This window comes from Mastacembelus armatus, chromosome 1 (genome assembly GCF_900324485.2).
Source record: "Mastacembelus armatus chromosome 1, fMasArm1.2, whole genome shotgun sequence".
Taxonomy (NCBI): Eukaryota; Metazoa; Chordata; class Actinopteri; order Synbranchiformes; family Mastacembelidae; genus Mastacembelus; species Mastacembelus armatus.
The window spans coordinates 6,293,857-6,312,400 of record NC_046633.1 but is presented as its reverse complement, the minus strand read 5'-3'; the positions used below and the strand labels follow the sequence as shown (position 1 = coordinate 6,312,400).

At 40.1% G+C, this 18,544-nt stretch overlaps 1 protein-coding gene across 8 annotated transcripts in view; it reads left to right on the top strand.

Moving 5' to 3' along the window:
• Positions 1-1,365: 1,365 nt before the first annotated feature.
• The window catches only part of dclk2a (doublecortin-like kinase 2a), a 33,208-nt gene continuing 16,029 nt past the window's right edge, over positions 1,366-18,544 (top strand). For 4 of the 8 annotated variants that reach the window (XR_003295505.1, XR_003295504.1, XR_003295503.1 and 1 more), the window contains exons 1-2: positions 1,366-2,418; positions 5,949-6,286. Coding sequence is in view for 5 of the 8 variants with exons in the window: in XM_033325237.1 (XP_033181128.1) it covers positions 2,013-2,418; positions 5,949-6,286 (744 nt within the window). In the remaining 3 variants the exon portion in view is untranslated. The remainder of the gene's footprint in view (positions 2,419-5,948; positions 6,287-18,544) is intronic. The other 4 variants (XM_026303429.2, XM_026303432.2, XM_026303431.2 and 1 more) reach the window with 3 other exon arrangements.

The window sequence follows — 18,544 nt, the reverse complement described above, 5'->3', positions numbered from 1 at the left end:
AACTACTGTCTTTAACATACATTCTGATGTTTATCCTTGGTTAGCTCTGCCTGCCCTTGTTCTATTCACACTATAATGTGTTCGTTTTTAATGAAGTCCTAAGGAAAGCTACTAAACAGGAAGAATTATGTAGTTATTGCTTTCTGATGATGTTAAAAGTTTTACTAGTTTTATTAGTCCTGTCTGTAAAAACTGGGGTAAATGTAGTTTGTGTTAAATTCTGTCCTGTTTGCACCTCTTTAAGTGTGACTTTACCAGTGAATTTCATGTTTGGCAAGTTACAGATCTGCCCCTAAAACCTTGCTCATCCATAATAAGTGTTTAGAAAATGTGACAGAGCTAGATTTATTAGTTTCTGCGGCACTGGCTTTTGGAATTAGGCTACTGTAGTTAAAAAGTGGGTTAACTTATCCCCCGGCTGCTTTGCCCTGGTTTTGACAAGCTGCAGTGACAATGTGGCTCAGGTCAGTGCTGTACTGTGGCAGCTGGTGATGCAGGTGCAGTAGATAGGAAACTGGCAGAACATGGGTGTGAATTTTAACCTGTGTATACAAAAATCAATCTCCTAGCTGCCTGTAAAGCTTTTAGTGCAAATCATCTTCTACAAAAGTCAACTGAAACAGGAAAGGAAATGAAATAGACTCACAGTCATGTATTCCACATTGACTTTAATGTAATGTGCTTGTCACAGCGACATCTAGTGGCCACAAATCCTCACAGCAGCCCCATTAGTAATTTAATAGAAGGTTTGATAGCAGATTGGAGCAAGAGACTGTCTCCAATTGGGAATTTAGCAGTTCAGCTCTATGTTGACACCCAGAGAAAGATCACCAGAACTCAGGCAGCCCCCCCCCCCATGTTGTCTCTGCTGGTAATCCATAACACAGTCCTAACAGCAGCCCATAATCATGGGATATTTCTGCTCAGATTGTTTCAAGATGTCTGCCAACATGGTGAACCGGACAGTAAAGTTTAGCACTAATTATAATTGAAAATCATTAGTGTATGATAAGTGTGTTTATCTTTTATTGACACTTTGTTTCTCCCAGGAGGATCAATGAGAGTGACCTCCAGCTTCTGACTGACTGAACACACCTGATCCAGGTAATCAGCAATCAATAGGGCAGGGATAGTTGGAAAACAAGCAGGCCAGTGGACTTCCAGACTATATGGCACAACTAGTCTTTATGGAATCTAATTTTCTGTCATTGTTGATGAATTTGCTTATTTTTCACACAGTTTTATAGATACTTCCAGTAGAACAGGTCAGTTCTTGATTTCAGCCTTTATCCCAAATGTGTTTACATTGATGTATCACAGTATTATAATATTTTTCAGAACAGTTATATATATTAGTTCTGTTCTGTCGACCTGGAATTTACAAACTTTAGAGGTGGCTGGGGAAAGAAACTATTTTTATAGTCATCCAGGTGGAGAATTAAAACTTGTCTTCACTCCTTCAGTGCATTTGCAGAACAATATGGAGCATTAGGACCCTGAGGCGCAGAGAGACTCTGCTCTGTCTCCCTCTTGTTGTTCATTGATCTGACAGTTTGAGGGACCGAGCAGTCCGAGCGTGGATGTGAAGGGGAGAAGGAGGCGGCCTGCGGTTTTGTGGTTTGGTACGACGAAGTTTTAGAAAACTCCGCGGTCGTTTGGAAACTAAACCCAGGTCCACTGCAATGCCTGTCAAACACAGCTGCTCATCATTCAACACATCTTCAACCGGATAATCCCGATCTGGCTCTTGGATTATTGCTCCTGTAGGTAAAGAGATCGATTCATCTGATCAGTCAGGACGACGGTCGGTTTCTGAGGACTTGTTTCTGACTTTGGGAGTCTCGTGACGAGCAGTCGGCGGTGCACTTCCAAGTAGTCGGACTGTTTGTGGGCTGGAAAACCCGAGACGCACACGTGTATCCCCCGTCCAGCCTTCAGTGTACTCTGGATACAAACAGTTTGTTTTCCTGGTGGAGTTTCGTTAAAGAAGAGGAGAAAAGTGGACAGACAACATGTCGCTAAGCAGAAGTATTGAATTTGAACACTTTGAGGAACGGGAGAAGCCGCACCGGACACCGAGGACCAACTCGGTCTCGGGATCCCACTCTGGTTCCAGAGGCAACGGTCTGGTCCCCAGCCCGGCGCACAGTGCGCACTGCAGTTTCTACCGCACACGCACTCTGCAGTCCCTCACCTCCGAGAGAAAGGCGAGAAAAGTGCGGTTTTATCGCAATGGAGACAAATATTTTAAAGGTTTAGTGTATGCCGTGTCTAGCGACCGGTTCAGATCTCTGGACGCGCTGCTCATGGAGCTCACACGGTCCCTGTCAGACAACGTCAACCTTCCTCAAGGAGTCCGGATGTTATACACGTTGGATGGAGGCAAGAAGATCACCAGTCTGGATGATCTAGTAGAGGGTAAGGGCGGTAATGGACATAGACTTCTCTTCCTGTGACAGCAAATCATAAAAGAGGCTCAGTACTGGATTATATTGATGACAGACCATTGATTCCGAATTGCAATTGATTTTATAAAAGCTACACATTGCCTTGAATATTGGCTAAATGCCCCCTGCAGATATGACCTCATTCAACTTATGGTATAAGTTTAAAAGGTCACTTGGAACATTTTCACACTTTAAGGGCTGACCCTTGGTTCTCTCTACTGCTGTCTGTAAGGAAAGTTTTGACTATTATACAGAAGACTGGGCTACACTGACATCAGTGCCTCTTTGTGCATATAGTGAAATCTATCCAGATATTTGTGGAGAACGTGGATGTAATGGCAGAGCTTCCCTCTCACTGACCACATCATTTTGCATCATAGACATAACTGTTCTGACATGTTTGACCCAGACTCCCTCCCCAGTGAGGCTATAGTTCAGCACAGGGTTATAATGTGCATCAGTGTATATTGATGTCAGCTGAGCTCCCTCTATCACTTCCCATGTAGTAAGGATTTGTAAGCTGCGTGTTTGTGCCTTGTTCACAGTCCTGGTTGGGACTGAATGTTTGATGGCTGTGTTGTTGCATCATTCATCGGCTGTTCTTTGCAGTCTATGATCAGTGTCATGCTGTACACTGTGACCTGCCTGTAATCCCCTGTAACATGAAAGTTTACCACTTGGCCACATGGTACACCAACTTTTGACTAATGTCACTTTTCTTATATACTGGTCTATTTTCATTGCACATCTGCCCAAGACTTTATTCTCTGTGCTGCACTCATTTCCAATGCCCCTTCTCCTGAGAGCGAGATTTAGGTCAATGCCTGAAATGAATTCTATAGCATCACTAGTTTGGCAAACAAAACTTGCTGGACTTCTATCTCTGACTGATGTTTCAGCATCGCATTTTAAAGGGTCAGTTCAACCAAAATATATAGAAACTGGCAATGCAGATGTTTTTATTTCAGGGTTTCAAATAACAGGAAGGAGAAATCCAGTAGTTTTTTGAAAACAGAAAATGTTATGAGGCAGTTAAAGACTATGCCACATTGTCCTGGATCCATCTGAATTCAAAACCTAAACCCCTCAAACATGAGATGGGGCTGCAAGTGGGCCGAGCACTAGTGTCTTGCCCTTTTTTACTCACTAATGGACAGAGAGGCGGAACCTTACTGCACAGCTCAGCAGTCTGCTTCCACTGATTGAGGCCTGCTGGGGCTCTTTTGTGTGGAGACCTAATCAAGCACCATTCACATTTGTGTCTCTTATGGCTAGATGGGATTACTGAGGCAAGCAGTCAACTTGAACTGCTGTGCTGGTAAAAAAAAACAACAACAGAGAGGTAGCAGATACTGAACTGGGTTTAGAAAGAGCTTTGTAGTCTAGCATGTGGAGATGTGGGCGTGCATAATATGCAGACAGAGGCACTCTGCTTGGGACAATAAGTTTTCAATAAATTTTATTTGTACTCAGTGGTGAAATTAAGTCTTTTAATGGTGATATAGAAATTAGTTGAAAGATCAGAAGGCATTCAAGCATTAGAAATAATTTGTCTTTTATAGCACAGTGCTCAGTGTTGTCACCAATAGTCAAAATCTATATTGCTGTAGTCTTGTGTTTTCCATTGTCTTTTGACATCAGTGTGATTTCTTGATTAATAGATTTCAGTGGAGATTTGTCATCATTGCTTGAAGAAATTTATTTTCAGAGCATTTTCATTTCAATTATATTTGATTAATATGTTTTAGGAACCGCTCATTGATGAGTATTTTTAAATGTCTAATTTGTAGAGGTTCAGTGGGTACGGCTGCAGGGCAATACTGAACTGGATCCTGAATGTATGCGTGGTAAATACATAGTACTGTGCTTCATGGTAGTACTAAGCTTCTACGTTTTATAATTATTCTGTGATCTTTCCAGATAGAGGTGAAAAGGGTCTTCTTTGTTGGAAGACCAAAAAGAAACTTTAGAGATTTGACATTTAGGTACAAATGTGGTTACAGCGCAGATCAGGGTCATTGTGGTATGTCTGCATAGAGGAGCTGCCAGTATTTTGGCTGTATAGGCTCAATTACTTTTATGGCACTGATGAATATTAAGTCAGTGAAATAGAAGACATTGCTGGAAACATTTTGTCCCCTCATTGTTTGGGGCAATGAGACAAAGACTTATATTGACTTAATATTATGTTTTATGATTTCCATGCAATGACATGTCCTAGGTTTTGTATTGGTGACAGTCATGCAACCACGGATGCTGGACTGGTTAGACAGCTCCGTTAAGCTTGACCTCATCTGTTGTCCACATGAGGACAGAAGCCAGTGGCAGTTGGCTGAGGCACCCCTCACATCGCAGACCCGTTGCACCTGAGATCCCTGCACTCCAGGGAATACCCTTGTCACCAGTCACCATCTGAGTCCATGTCAGTATTTTGTCACATTCCCTGAGATGAATGACACTTCGAGCTATATTTTGTTTTGAGCCATAGCCCAGTCCCCTCAGCTGTGTCCTAGCCTTTTAATTAGCTTTTGGTTAATTGCAGGCTTAATAAGACCAGGTGTCATGGGACACCCTGTCTCGTATGGCCATCTTACAATGTACGTTCATTCGTTTGTCTTGACACAGATACGTCAACCAAAATTTCCTAAATGGTATTCATTTTCAAAAACAAAGTGTTCATGGTGCCACGGAAGGCAGGCTTTTCTCCAAGCTGTAAACTAATATATTTAGCTGCTATGTAGAAATAAAGGATTGTAGTTTATGCAGCTTTTAAACTAGAATGTTTTCCTGCTACATGGCCAAGCTTTGAAATTCTGTGATCTTTGTCCTGTAGCCTTGTAAATACCTTCAATGAAAGACCAGGCCTATTTGCTGACATGTATGTAAAGCATAATCTGACTAGTGTGTCTGTTTAGCATAAGTTGTATCTGACAAACTGTGTCGACAGTTGGATATTCTTGTGATGAGTGTGGTGTGAAGAGAAAGGCACTTTCCTACTCTTACTCAGAGTTTCTCATCCAACACTCAGCCTTCGAAACAATCACCAGACATTCTTGCTGTGGTTTTTATTTATGGGCCAAACCCCTGTACTTGTCACATGACTTCTTAAGGGGAAACATTTGTGTGTTAACAGTCCAAATGGAATGCTGGCTGATGAAACAAAATGGTTTGGTTTGGAGGAAGGCCAGTGCAGCTGAAAGGGAGAGAGGACAGTGGTACACTGGCCCAGCCTCTCAATGTGTCTTTTTGTTTAAACTGAGGAACATTAACTCCCTGTTCTTCAACTGATTCGCCTGATTCCATGTGTAAGCATTTTGTAGTGCATATTGTACCATATGTGTGAGGTAGATTTTGAAGCATTATATAAGTAGTGAGTGTAGAATTATTTATTTATTTTTTATTTTTTGGTTGTTGTTGTTGTTTTTTTTTCAAATTCCTCGATATGAACAGTGTTTGAGAGAGATCTTTGCTCTGACTTCTTGTTCTACCAACTTCCTCCAGGTGAGAGTTATGTGTGTGCCTCCAATGAACCCTTCCGGCGTGTGGACTACACCAAGAATGTCAACCCCAACTGGTCAGTGGGCAGCAAGACCAGCACGTCACGCTCCCTCACCTCTCTTATACCACTGAAGAGTGAGCTGCAGCGTGAGTCCAAGGACTTTATCAAACCCAAGCTGGTCACAGTCATCCGGAGCGGCGTCAAACCCCGCAAGGCAGTGCGGATACTGCTCAATAAGAAAACCGTGCACTCCTTTGAGCAGGTGCTCACTGACATCACTGATGCTATCAAGCTGGACTCAGGAGCCGTGAGGAGACTGTACACTCTGGAGGGCAAGCAGGTGAGTCTGTTATGATGAATTGTTGTTTTAATAACATTGCAGTCTGAAAAGATCATCTCTACTCCATGAAAACTGCATTGCCCTGTGTGGATAATACCTGCAGCTCTTGTAATCACCAAGCAAATGTGCAAAACCAGCCAGTAAAATCTTGGTCTTGCTGGATGATGTGCATATAAAAACCAGATGGACATGCAAGGCTCAGCTTTGTAGCCAAAGGTTTTATCTTCAGAACCCAATGTGATTTATAGGCTTCAGCTGTGTCAGCAGTCCAGGTAATTACACCCTGTGTAATCATCCATACATAATTACATGGCAAAGTTATTTCAACAAGGCATTAATGAGTACTTTAGAGTTCAAGCCTTTTGCTTTACCCATCAGTATAGTTTACTCTGTAACTTATCCAACCCTATTAAGCAATGCGTGACAGTTCCAGTGATAATCCTATCCATCTGGGACATATATAACATTTAGAATTGAGATTTTCATCAAGGTTTCTGCTGATGTGTGCAGATGAGGTCAGCTTGAACACATGGTGCCTCTTATTAAAAAGATTTATATTAATTTTGACTCATCTGGTAGAATTACATAATTTTTATTAATTATATTATAAGGTGCTCTTATTATAGAAATGAAAACGATAAGACTAAGAAATAAAAATCAATAAAACATTACAAATGGGTAAGCCAATAGGAATTCCTCAAAGTGATTTCTTTTTTTAAGCTTCACGTTTGCTTGAATGCACAACTTTGGAAGACTTGACTTTTCCTTACTTTCTTTTTTGCTGTGCCTTACTCCATGCACAGCTGTAATTGCACAACCAATGTGTTTATTCATAAAACCAAGAAATAAGTAGGGAATACATATTTATTAATTCTGGTGCTCTTAGTTAGAATCTGAAATATTGTTTCATTTTAAATGGGACTGACCTCCAGTGCGTGTTTTAATGAAAAGATCCACTAAGTATGGAATTGATTATTGATAGACAAATAACCTACTTTGATAATTGTCAGTGATTACAGAAACATCAGTGAGGCTTGTAGGTTAGAGGAAATTTTGTACTAAATCACTAAAAATGCTTTTTCCTAATAAATCATTATACTTCACATGGAGCTGTAAGAGTGAGAGACGGGAAAGAAGTTCACTTCACTTCATCTTCTGCAAATAAAGCAGCTGAAGTTTGTTTCCTGAGAGCCGACAGGATTCTTTCAGGGCCGTACAGTCCAGATAACTGACTCATTAGAATAGTGATCCTTATCACCTCTGACAGAGCCAGTCCAGCATAATTTCTGTCAGGCCAGCATTTTACAGGAACACATTTTCCTATGACTTGACATGGTTATATAATAGTATCCAGAATGTTATTGTATTTTTTGTTGTTGACGTGTGTGATGAGAATGAATTTTACATCTTTGTTTATAGTTAGTTGTTAATTGTTGGGAGGGGGAGACATGGGTTTGCAAACTAGTGATGGCAGTGATATTCCAAAACAAAAAACATTCAGACAAAAAAAGAAAAGAAATATCACTTAGCACTTGTAATGTTCAGTATTTATGGGTTATACATTACAGATGATGCTTTACACGACTCTTACTGACACTGACTCAAGTGTGTCATTTAGCTTTCTTAGATATTCATCACATTTTTAATGATAATGTCATCAGCTGGTAGGTTACATCAGTCTTCATCTGATAAATTATTTCTGCTCTCTGCTGGAGCACAAATTCATACACTCCTCCATCCACCAATCTCTTCCTATAAAGTTAAACAGAATTTTCAACTCTTAGTTGTTTCTACATGGTATCCTCTACAGCTGTGTTTTTTGGATACAAGCAACAGTAATAATCAGTCTCTGAGTTTGTTGTTTATGAATACCCTTTCTTTTTTCTTACTTCAGTATTTTAATAAGCCCATAACTTAATATTTAAATCTTCAGGTAATCTGAAAAATCTGAAGGTATTTTTGAATTTAAATTGCTACATAAAATGCTCTATGACAACATAACAATTATTTCTAAATAGAGACTACTTGGTGAAGCATAAGCTTTTCGCTTTCTCCTGTCCTCTTCAACATGTCTCCATGATCTTGTCAGCTTGACTTATTTGGAGACCTCTGTCATGGAGTCTTTTTGCCCTCTTTTCACATCCTGAGAGGTGTCATGTTGGTGACTAGACAAAGTAAAAGCTGTTGTCCTGTTTTTTTTTTTTTTTTTTAAGAAAGCCACAGATCTTCAAAACATCAGTTTTTTGTAAAGAAGAAAAATCTCCTGTTTTCAGCTATGTGACAATATATTTTCCAGCTATTCCAGTATTTCAGTAGACCCACAAACCACATTATCTGGTAAAAGTCAATTTCCATTAGAAATACATAACTTTTAATGGGGATGACATGCACCTGACTCATAACACCTAAATGTGTATACAGTGAATGGAGCAGGGTTTTCTTTTTGTTAAAAATAAATATACTAAATAATAACAGGGCAGTTTTAATAAAGTCTTATATATTATATAAATAGCTTTACTTTGCATTCTTAGAAAGTAAGCTCTTTGGTCAGTCACTTACACACCCATAAACACACACACGTGCTCGAAATGCCTTCCAGCAGTAGCAGCAGCCTGCCATCTGCTCCTCCAAAATCAAATCACAGGTCCCAGCCACCCGGTCTGGAGGCGATGCAGTCCCCACACACACACACACACACACACACACACGGGTGGACACACAGGCCCCCCACTGGGGCCCTGGCCACCACCAGATGATTAGATCTATAAGCTAGAAGAGGGGGGTTAAAGTGCAGCTGTCAGGTGTTTATTTGTGTGTATGTGTGTTTGTGTGTGTTCATATGAATGTGCACGTGCGAGTGAGCACTTGTTCACAATACACCTCTGTCCACTCGCTCTCCTTGACTCAAAGCTGCTCTTCAGACTGAATGTTAGTTGTAGATCTTGTTATTAGGGCCAGAAGAATCAGCTGCTGCTTTTTAGAGAAATCCTCTTTCACATCTCAATACAGACTAGGATGGCAGAAAATAATACTCCCCTATTTATACTGTTTAATCAATGCATTCATTAATTTGGGGAACAGTTAGCCTTCCCGTACTTTAAGCTATTTTATGTACAAAATTGGTCAAAAGTAAATTCAAGTGAACTTAAAGTTTGCAATATTGAGTATTAAACCCTTAGCCTATTGCGAATTTGTACCTCTATAGAGCTACTTTGTCTGGTGGAAAATAGAAAAGGCCTCATGTGAAGCTCTGTGAATATCAATGAAGCAGATTTGATGGTGTATTCTTGAGCCTTAAATTATCTGTGCAGACTGCAGCTATCAATTTAAATCAAATGAGTAATTGAATAAGAAATATTGTTTTGGGGGGGATCAGATGAGAAGAGGAGAAGAGGTCGTGATGATTTGTTTCCAGGCTTATTTCCCAGCCCCCGGCCTGTTACAGTGGCTGTACTCCTGTGCTTTCTACCACCCCCCCCCCCCCCCCCCCCCCCCCCCCCTCCAATTTTCACCACCTCATTATTAGTCCTATTGTCCAGGGCAGGTGATGGCCATTCAGGATTATGTACAAAGTCTCTTTCACATTCATATTTCAGTTTGTATTTTATCCTTGCAAGTGTCTGTTTTCTGTTTCCAGTCCCGGGGGTTTCCCCTACTTTTCACCCAGTGTAACCTTCAGCTCTTGGTGACCCTGACACATAAGTGTGGAAAGACATCCAGTGTGTGGTACTGCTATTAAAACAGTGACTAATCAATATGGTGCACACCAATAAGCGAGTATCCCATTTTTTTCTAGATAAGTACTCAGTGGGTAGTGTGGATGAATAATTGATTACATTTGATCTGACTTTTACGACGGTTGTGGACAAAATATTACACTTTTGAATACAAATATGACAAATTACCTTTTTAAATATATACAGAAACGTTGTAATTTAAGAACCTACATATTAATCCTTGTAGTTTCACCTTCATTCATTTCCATTATATTTATAGTAGATTAAAGCATGTCGGTGACTACAAATACACTTTACATGCTATTGTTTCAGAACAAAATGTTGTAGGTGACCATGTGGCCTCTTGTTCAAACATTTAGCAGATTCACTTTACATTTTGCAGCTCAGAGGTTAACACTGGCTTCAGAGAGTGTCCAACTCTTCGCTTTCTGCATAAGATATTGTATTGTAGGTATAATTAAAGATTTCACTAGCATTTTGAGAAGGAGCACGAGCATTTGCAATGATTGTGAATATTTTCCAGAAGTTATATCTAAAGTTATACATTAGATCTTTGATCTGTACTGGATTGAATTTTAGAGTTTTAAACATCTTCCAATAGCACTGTGCATGGAAAATAGATCAAAATCCTGAAGCACTTTGCTTTGCTTTTTACGACCCTTTTCATTCAGTGATGTTATCAGAATGGCAGCCAGTCTGCCCATTAACCAGGGGCTGGAAACAGACCTGGAGCATTTAGGCTGCTGAGCTGTAAGGGCTGAAATGCTTGTCTATGACATGTTACCATGTTGCAGTACTGAAGACATAGTCTCTGTTTATCTTGAAGATGAGCAGTGTTGGTTTATTAAAAAAGCGTATACTGAGTTTTTGTTGGATTCTCGATCTATTTTTCTTCTGCCTCCCAACAATCAGTCTCGTCAGTGTATTTGGGTGTAATCCACAGAGACACATGGATTAGGGCTTCTGCATGCATAACAAATGTTGAAGGTCACTCACAGGTCTCAGCACTGCAGTAGTTTATCATTGCCCAAAGAGTTGGATGACAAGCTGAGGCAATTCCTCAAATATTCCATCAAAAAATGCACAATTTTTCTTTACAACTTTACGTTGCTATAGGCTAAACAATGTCCCTTATCATCCATATATGAAATTTGTAGTTAGTGAACATATAGTCCCACAGCTGAGACATTTACAGTATCTATTACTTTTCACCTTGCTCTGTTTCATCCATCCTTCCATCCATCTATCACCCATACTGCTTATCTTGTACAAAGTTGTGGCTGAGGAGCTGATCCCAGCTGAAGATGACAAGTCTCCAGTCTATTACTGGGCTGACTAATAGATACAATCATTCACATCCACACTGTTTCTATTCTATTCACTTACCAAGAAAATATTTTTGTGTCTAAAAACACCTGAAACGCAGACCAATATGCATGCACACACACACACACACACACACACACACACCAATATGCATCTAAAAGTAGCTATCAAACACTAATAAAGAAATAAATAAAACCAGCTTTATTTCAACCATTAAGGTCTTAAGTGCAGTTTTTGTTTTAAAGTTTTACAGAAAAACTGTAGTTGTGACAGAAAAAGTGTTCCACTTTGTGAATATGGAAATTATATTTGCACTTTGTAGATTTAACCAGACACTATGGACATGAAAAGAAAGATGGTTCATTAAATGTGAAGGCCTGGGGAGTGAGTTCTATAAATTTCTTAGTGAATGTTGCCCTCAGTAGCTTTGAGAAACTGAATAATAAACTATAGGGGACAGTCAGAACCATATATAGGCACAGTCCTCATAACAGTGATAAGATAAAACACTTTTCAACATGATATAAGGAAAACAGCCTGAGTTCATAGTTCATGCACTGCTGAGTTGTGCCTTGAGTGTGAGTTGGATCTGGATATTGGTTGGCTTGACATTAATGTACGGTAGCACCATCTCACATGACATGCTGCTATTTAATGAGGATGGCCTCCTGGCCCCAGTACTCTAAACCAGCTCATGTGTTGAGAAGACTGTCCTGTTTAGCTATTTTGTGTCAGCAGTTAAAGGGTTTAGATTAATTAAAATGTCTGAATTTAAGAACCACCATTATTATATTGAGTCGCATGATTTATATACCCTCCTGGCAGGATCATGAAACATGCTGCCAGTTACGGACATGTTAGTAAGACTGTGTCCCTCTCTCACTAGCTAGAGGCAAGGCTACCACACAAGAGCTCTATTTGATTGTCAGGCTTGAGCTGTTTTCAGGGCCAAGTTTGGATTAAACACTGTCATTTAGGTCACCGGCCATGAAATTTGCATGCCCACCTATTGTTAATATTCCGTCATTAGCATACGGCACCATCTGACATCATCCGACAAGGAATTATTTTCAGCTGGTAGACCCAGAATTCTCCTAAAAAATAGCACAATATTACAAAAACACTTTGCAAGAAAATTTCTAAACATAATATTCTTAATATTATTTATATTGATCTATATTTATTCACTTTTCCATTTTAAATTTGGGGAAAAGAGAAAAAAGGTATCAGGTCCATGCTATGTATCAGCAGATATTTGAGGAATGCTAGTCTGTCCCCTTATTTTAAAATTACTTCTAAAATCAGTCAGTGGAAAAAATGAAGCCTTGGCATAACTTGGTAGCTGTTCTTTGTTGCTCTAGCAGATGGCTTTTACACACACAAACACACGCACACACACACGCCTCATTTTTGTTGTCTTGGTGGGCAATTCAAACATGCTTCATTGTGTTTATAAAGATGCAGTGCCTGTTCCAAGTTTCACAAGTACTGGCGTGATACGCTACAATGGCAGACAGGGAAACAAAAAGCCTGCAGACGTCAAAGAACCAGGGTGTCAGGGGGCATGAGGCTGTTGGCTCTGCAGAATGAGTTGAGCCCATAGACAGGGCGGACATCCATTGTTTGTTGTGGGGTATCAGCCACTTGTTTTTGTCTTGTTTGTTCATGCCTGGCTTTCACCCATTATTTGCAGCAGGCTTTTAACTCTCCCAACAGGAGAGCCGACATTATAATATTGTTAGCTGCATTCAAAGTCCAGCTCACTCTATATTGTTTTTCTGCTTGAGTTTAATCATGTGAGTAAGCCCTGATTGCTTCAGCAAGTTTTGGCAGATTGATGTGATGAATATTTTAGCACAAGACAGATCATGAGATTTATCTAAGGGATTCTGATAACTGTAGCATATGTTTTATACTGATGTTTGTGTTCAGTATTTAATTTACTCATCAAACACTCGTTTGTGTTTACTCGTCTTCTCTTGTCTTGATGGCTAGTGGAGAGTTTTTCATTTTTACTTTGAGTAGTGCAACAGTGAAATACTGGATACACTAAGAGATATGACTGCAGATCTCTGGAGACTTTTGTGGTGTTATGATGAAAGCATTATTACATTTTAAGCATTTATTGCCTACAAGCCACTTTTAAGTGGAGTAATATTGTTGGTTTTTAATTTGAGACTGAGGATTATGGCAATTGGCTGTTTTTACAGACATTTTATGCTCCTCCTGTGGATCTCTTTGCACCTCAGCAGTTCTGCAAGTCCTACTTTCTAAATCAATAAAGTAATGTACCAAGACCCAGTTGGACCAAAAGTTGCATGTGCATGTTTAGATTTACTGTACTGTCCCACTGTCTTCTTTACTTCTTGCATAACTCTATTTGAGTATAAAAAAGGACTCAGCAGTCATACAGTTTGACTGCCTGATGCAATGTGCTGTGAACATGACTTGCAGGAGAGGCAGGGCTCGACAGATGCATAATGTGTAATAAGCCAGGCGGCCAGCGACACTGTTCACTGCACTACCTTGGAGTTGAACCTTAAATAGGTCTACACATGCAGAGAAACTGCCAGTTTGAATATATGCCTCTCTTGTTCTCAAGAGCCGTCTGTATTTCCAGATAGTGTTCGTCATGAATCACCGAAATCCTGTTTTTTCCTTCAAGATGATTTTGCTGACAGCCTCTCTTTTAAAGGCACACCCTGATCAAGTTCTGTTACAGTCACTCATACCTGGAAGCTGCCCAGCACAACCACAGCCTGACTTGCTGCCCACTGAGCACCTCCACTGGGGCAGCTGGGCTTAAGGCCCTTGGTTAAGGGCACCAAAGTGTTGTTGATGAGCAGAGGGGCCAAGCAATGGGTTTTTTTTTTTAAACCTGTCAGCAACTGTCCAGTGATGACTCTGTGTCTCTGACCTGTAGGCCACCTCTGCCCCTTTTGTCACATTTCTTCTTCAGTGGCCTCAGTGAACAATGTTTTCTTTGGTTCTGTTACATACATCTTGTTGCTACTTAAAGCAACTTGAATTAGTTTAAATGAGCAAAGTATTTGGTAACCAGTGTTTAATGTGGCTCATGTAGTGAATTCACCCTGGCGAGCTAATGATGAGCTCAGATTTCTCATTGCTCATTTTCATATCATCGTCACCTCGTCTTGGCTGTTACACGTGCCTGAAATTTACTGCTCTGTTCCAGAGGAATTAAACGTTTTCAGGAAGCAACCATAGTCTGTGAGCAAGAGTTCAGTTAATAAGGTGGTTGGCTTTGGCTTAAGCATCACCCTTACAAACTTAATAGGCATCTAGCTATCTGCTAGTTCTTAAGTAAGTATCAGTTTAGGTTTAGTTTAGCTGAGAATTTAAGCTGGTGTAAAGAACCTTCTCAAGGCTAGATGTAGAAATCTTGATCTTTTTGTCTTTTCCTCAGGACTCCACCCACCTTATTTGCCTCTTGCTCATTTGGCTCAGGGTGATAAGCAGCAATAAGAGGTTTGGAGGGGCTGATGATACCTCAGGATTACAGTGATCATCCTGTCAGCCATCACAAGGAGAGCCTCCACTTTCATGTGGGTACCTTCTATGGCTGTTTGAGCTCTTTAACACTGTCTTAAATAGTCTGCACCTGCTCATAGCATGGGATCTGTATATGGATTCCTTAGTTCAGCACAAATAAATACATTTTCCCCCTCAAGGACTAGGTGCAGTGTATTGACTGAATATGTTGTATTTTTTAATAATAAATGTTTGGTATGTTTTGATGCCTTGAAAGTCACCACCTCCCTCTTATAGTTGTTAAAACTGTTGGCTTGTTTGCACTTAACCTTTCAATAAGATAAAGGTTTGTAATTAGTATAATAAACAAATTTCTTTTTCATATATGTACACTTTCATATGTGCACACATTTTAAGCACTTGGACTGTATCTCCTCAACTGCCATGCTTAGAAGGGCAGAAAGTACAGCATGCAAGACAAAGGACTCAGACGGATGGTGAAAGCAAAAGAAGGTCAGACATACGGGGGAGGGCGAGGGTGGGTAGTCATATCTCGGAGGGCAAACTTCAACGTACCCTCAAGAAACATCTCCCAGCTAATGCTGAACCCTGCAAATAGTCCACCTCGCTGATTGGCCGAGACGTGCCCTAGCAGGACAGCATTCGGCACATTTGAGTGTCATTGCCTGTTTATCCTGGCAGTGGTTGTCAAGTGTAAAGAATGACATGGCCAAAGTAGTCTGCCCTGCCTTTCCTCTGTGTTGAATAATCTGCATAGATTTGAAGAAAAACATCACAATTTGCACACAGTGATTATGTGCAGGGTTCTAATTTTCTGTGTGTAGACAGAAGTGTTAAACCTCACACTGTATCATGGTGTATTGTTACACTCTAAACTACACTTCTACATTACATTGCAGCAACTTAAGAAGTCAGCAAAAACAAGATTTTTAGCTGCTGTTATGTGAAAGAGGTTGTTTGCACTGATGAGCCCTCAAACAATTATAACCTAAATCTTTATTTTTCAGACTTTTACAGCAAGCAGCTAAAGAGCCAGGATATTTTCATCAGGAGTTGGTCGAGACCAAAGACAGAGCTAGAAAGGCAGCAAATATTTGACTTAAATTTTTCAAGGTTGGGCAGCATCATCCATATGAGTGATAATGTTACACAGTAGGCTGGCATTTGTAATTCAGAAGGTCATGATCAACATTACTCATGACTTGTTTCTGCTGTTCCAAACTGGCCAAAAAAATCTATTTTCATATAGTTTTACACTTTCATAGCTTCCATAGGTTTCAAACTACTGGCAATGTGTAGTACATTTAGCTTCTACTTTTGTGAAAGTGTTGTAAATATAGAACTTAGCATAGTACCACTAAGTCTTTGCTGATACTGTCTCTTACTGTCATACATCTCCATAATTCAGACATTACTGATCACACACATTTATTAAAAGGATTTTTGTATTATGCTTAATTATAAATACAGATGCTTTCCAAGAAATTGTAAATGGCGCTACTTCAGATCTGCATCTAAGGTAAAATCAATTAATAAACATACAGAATTTCACAACATTTGTCCCTCTCAATCACTTGACCTCCTTTTATTGTTGCTTCTTATAAACCCTCTCCATGCACGGACCATTTGTCTCCATTTCCCTACATTCCCCTGAGTGTCACTGACCAGCTGGAAAGTACTTCATCACAGGCCACAGTGGTGCTAGTCTTGCAGTGAGAGAGGTTTTAACAGGGTGGGAAAGTAAATGAGAATACAGCCTGGGGTCTTTCTGATGAAGATATAGTATACAGCAGCCATGTATTCCCTTTCTTGACAATCAGCCTGTTGCCTCAGGGGGCGTCAGCACAACCGCGTTCGGAGGCAACAGCAAGATCAGCTGCCAAAGGACTGTTTAAGTATTGATTCAAACTGGAATATAAATGAATGTGTGTGCCAAAGTTTGTTATGTGCAGGAGTGAAACTGCACAACCTGGTCCTCAAATAATGCTCTGTTAGCAACAAACTAATACAGCTTACTAAGAAACTTGTAATATAATATTTAGTTCATACAAAAATTGATGGATGTGTAAATGGTATCCATCTTAGCATCTAATTATCTGCCAGTAAAGCAAATAAGTATTTCTCAGCATGGTAAACTACTCCTTTAAGCTGTCACCAAGGTCGATTTTATCACAGCTGGTGTTTAGGGGACTGTGCTTACCTCAGCACCCTGTGTGGCTGTCTCAAATTGTCCTCAGTGAAATGTGTTGGTATATAGCAAGCTGGTCATTCATCTGAGTGGATGGAAAACTATAGGACAATTAATGATAATGTCCACACACCAGACAAAGCATAGTGTGGACTCAGGTCACAGGTTAGTGAGATATATCATCTAATATCCACATGTACAATATTAGTCTCTCACCATGATAGCTTGTACCAGTAGTTCATTTTTGACACATAAATTTGACTTACCCTGTGAGCTGTTGCTATGGTGATTATAACACTTGTGCCCTGACAGTATGGCACAGCGATCAGCTGCCAAGTTCCAGGGAGTGATCTCGTCTATAAAGAATGGCATCCACTCCAGCTATGTCAAACCTTTTATTATCTGCCACAGCTCAGTATGGACACACTTTACATCACCACCCCTCTTGTTCTTTCATTGATCCTTTTTATTTGTTAACACGTTAAAGGTTTTCTTCAATGATCAGACAAAAGGGGCTTATTAGGGCAATGAAGTACTGATTTTTCTGATTTTTTTGAGAATATTATAGATGCTGTATCTTTTTTTTTTTTTAGTTTTTGCTCACTGAAAGTAGGACATATGTGACAAATGTCATGTGAATTGTCTTTTTATTGTTAACTGATGTGTAACTGAGCTTAGACCTACTGAATGATTATTGCTGTTAAATAATATTTTGATATTTTAGTCAGAATTCTTAGTACTCAGCCTCGTGTTCCCCTTTTCTATCAGCCTCTACCTCTTCTTTTTACTAAGGAGACTGTGCTCTACAGTAGTCATTTCTGGACTGCCAACTCTTGGAATACCCACCCAACAGACACACACACACTTTCCCCCCCACTGTCAGCCCCCAGTCCCACAAGAGGATCCATCTGCCCACAATCTTGAGCCATCCGATATTCCTCCTCTCATAATCTCATTTCAAATTTGTGTGTGTGCGTGCGTGCGTGCGTGTGTGTGCACAGTGCTGTATATATGCCTGTCAGTGCGTAGGTGCACTGTACGTGTTGGTGGAGAGATGAACAGATTTTTTTCCTCCTTTTGCTTCCTAATTGTCGACCTACAATAACACAAGGGTATTCTCTTTTTCTTTGTGTGTGTGTGTGTGTTGTGTGTGTGTGTGGGCACAGCTTATTCCAGTTTAAAAGTAGCTTCTGTTTCCATCTCCAGGGGTGGGTGGTGGGTGTAAAAGACAAAGCGAATGGAGAGAAAATGACAGTCACAGTGTGAGAATAGAAAAAGCAAGGCAAATTACCCTGGAGAATAAACGCTAAGTGTACTGCTTTACTGCCATGACTCTCCACTGACTTTGCAGTATTTTTGATGTCAGGGTGTTTTGACCTCACTGTGTTGCTATGTTCTATTTCTGTGCTGTTCTGTGTACTGAAAAGCAATAGAGACATGTAAAATAATACATGAGGGATAGCAGTGGGGTTTGTTGTGATGCCGGTTGGACCT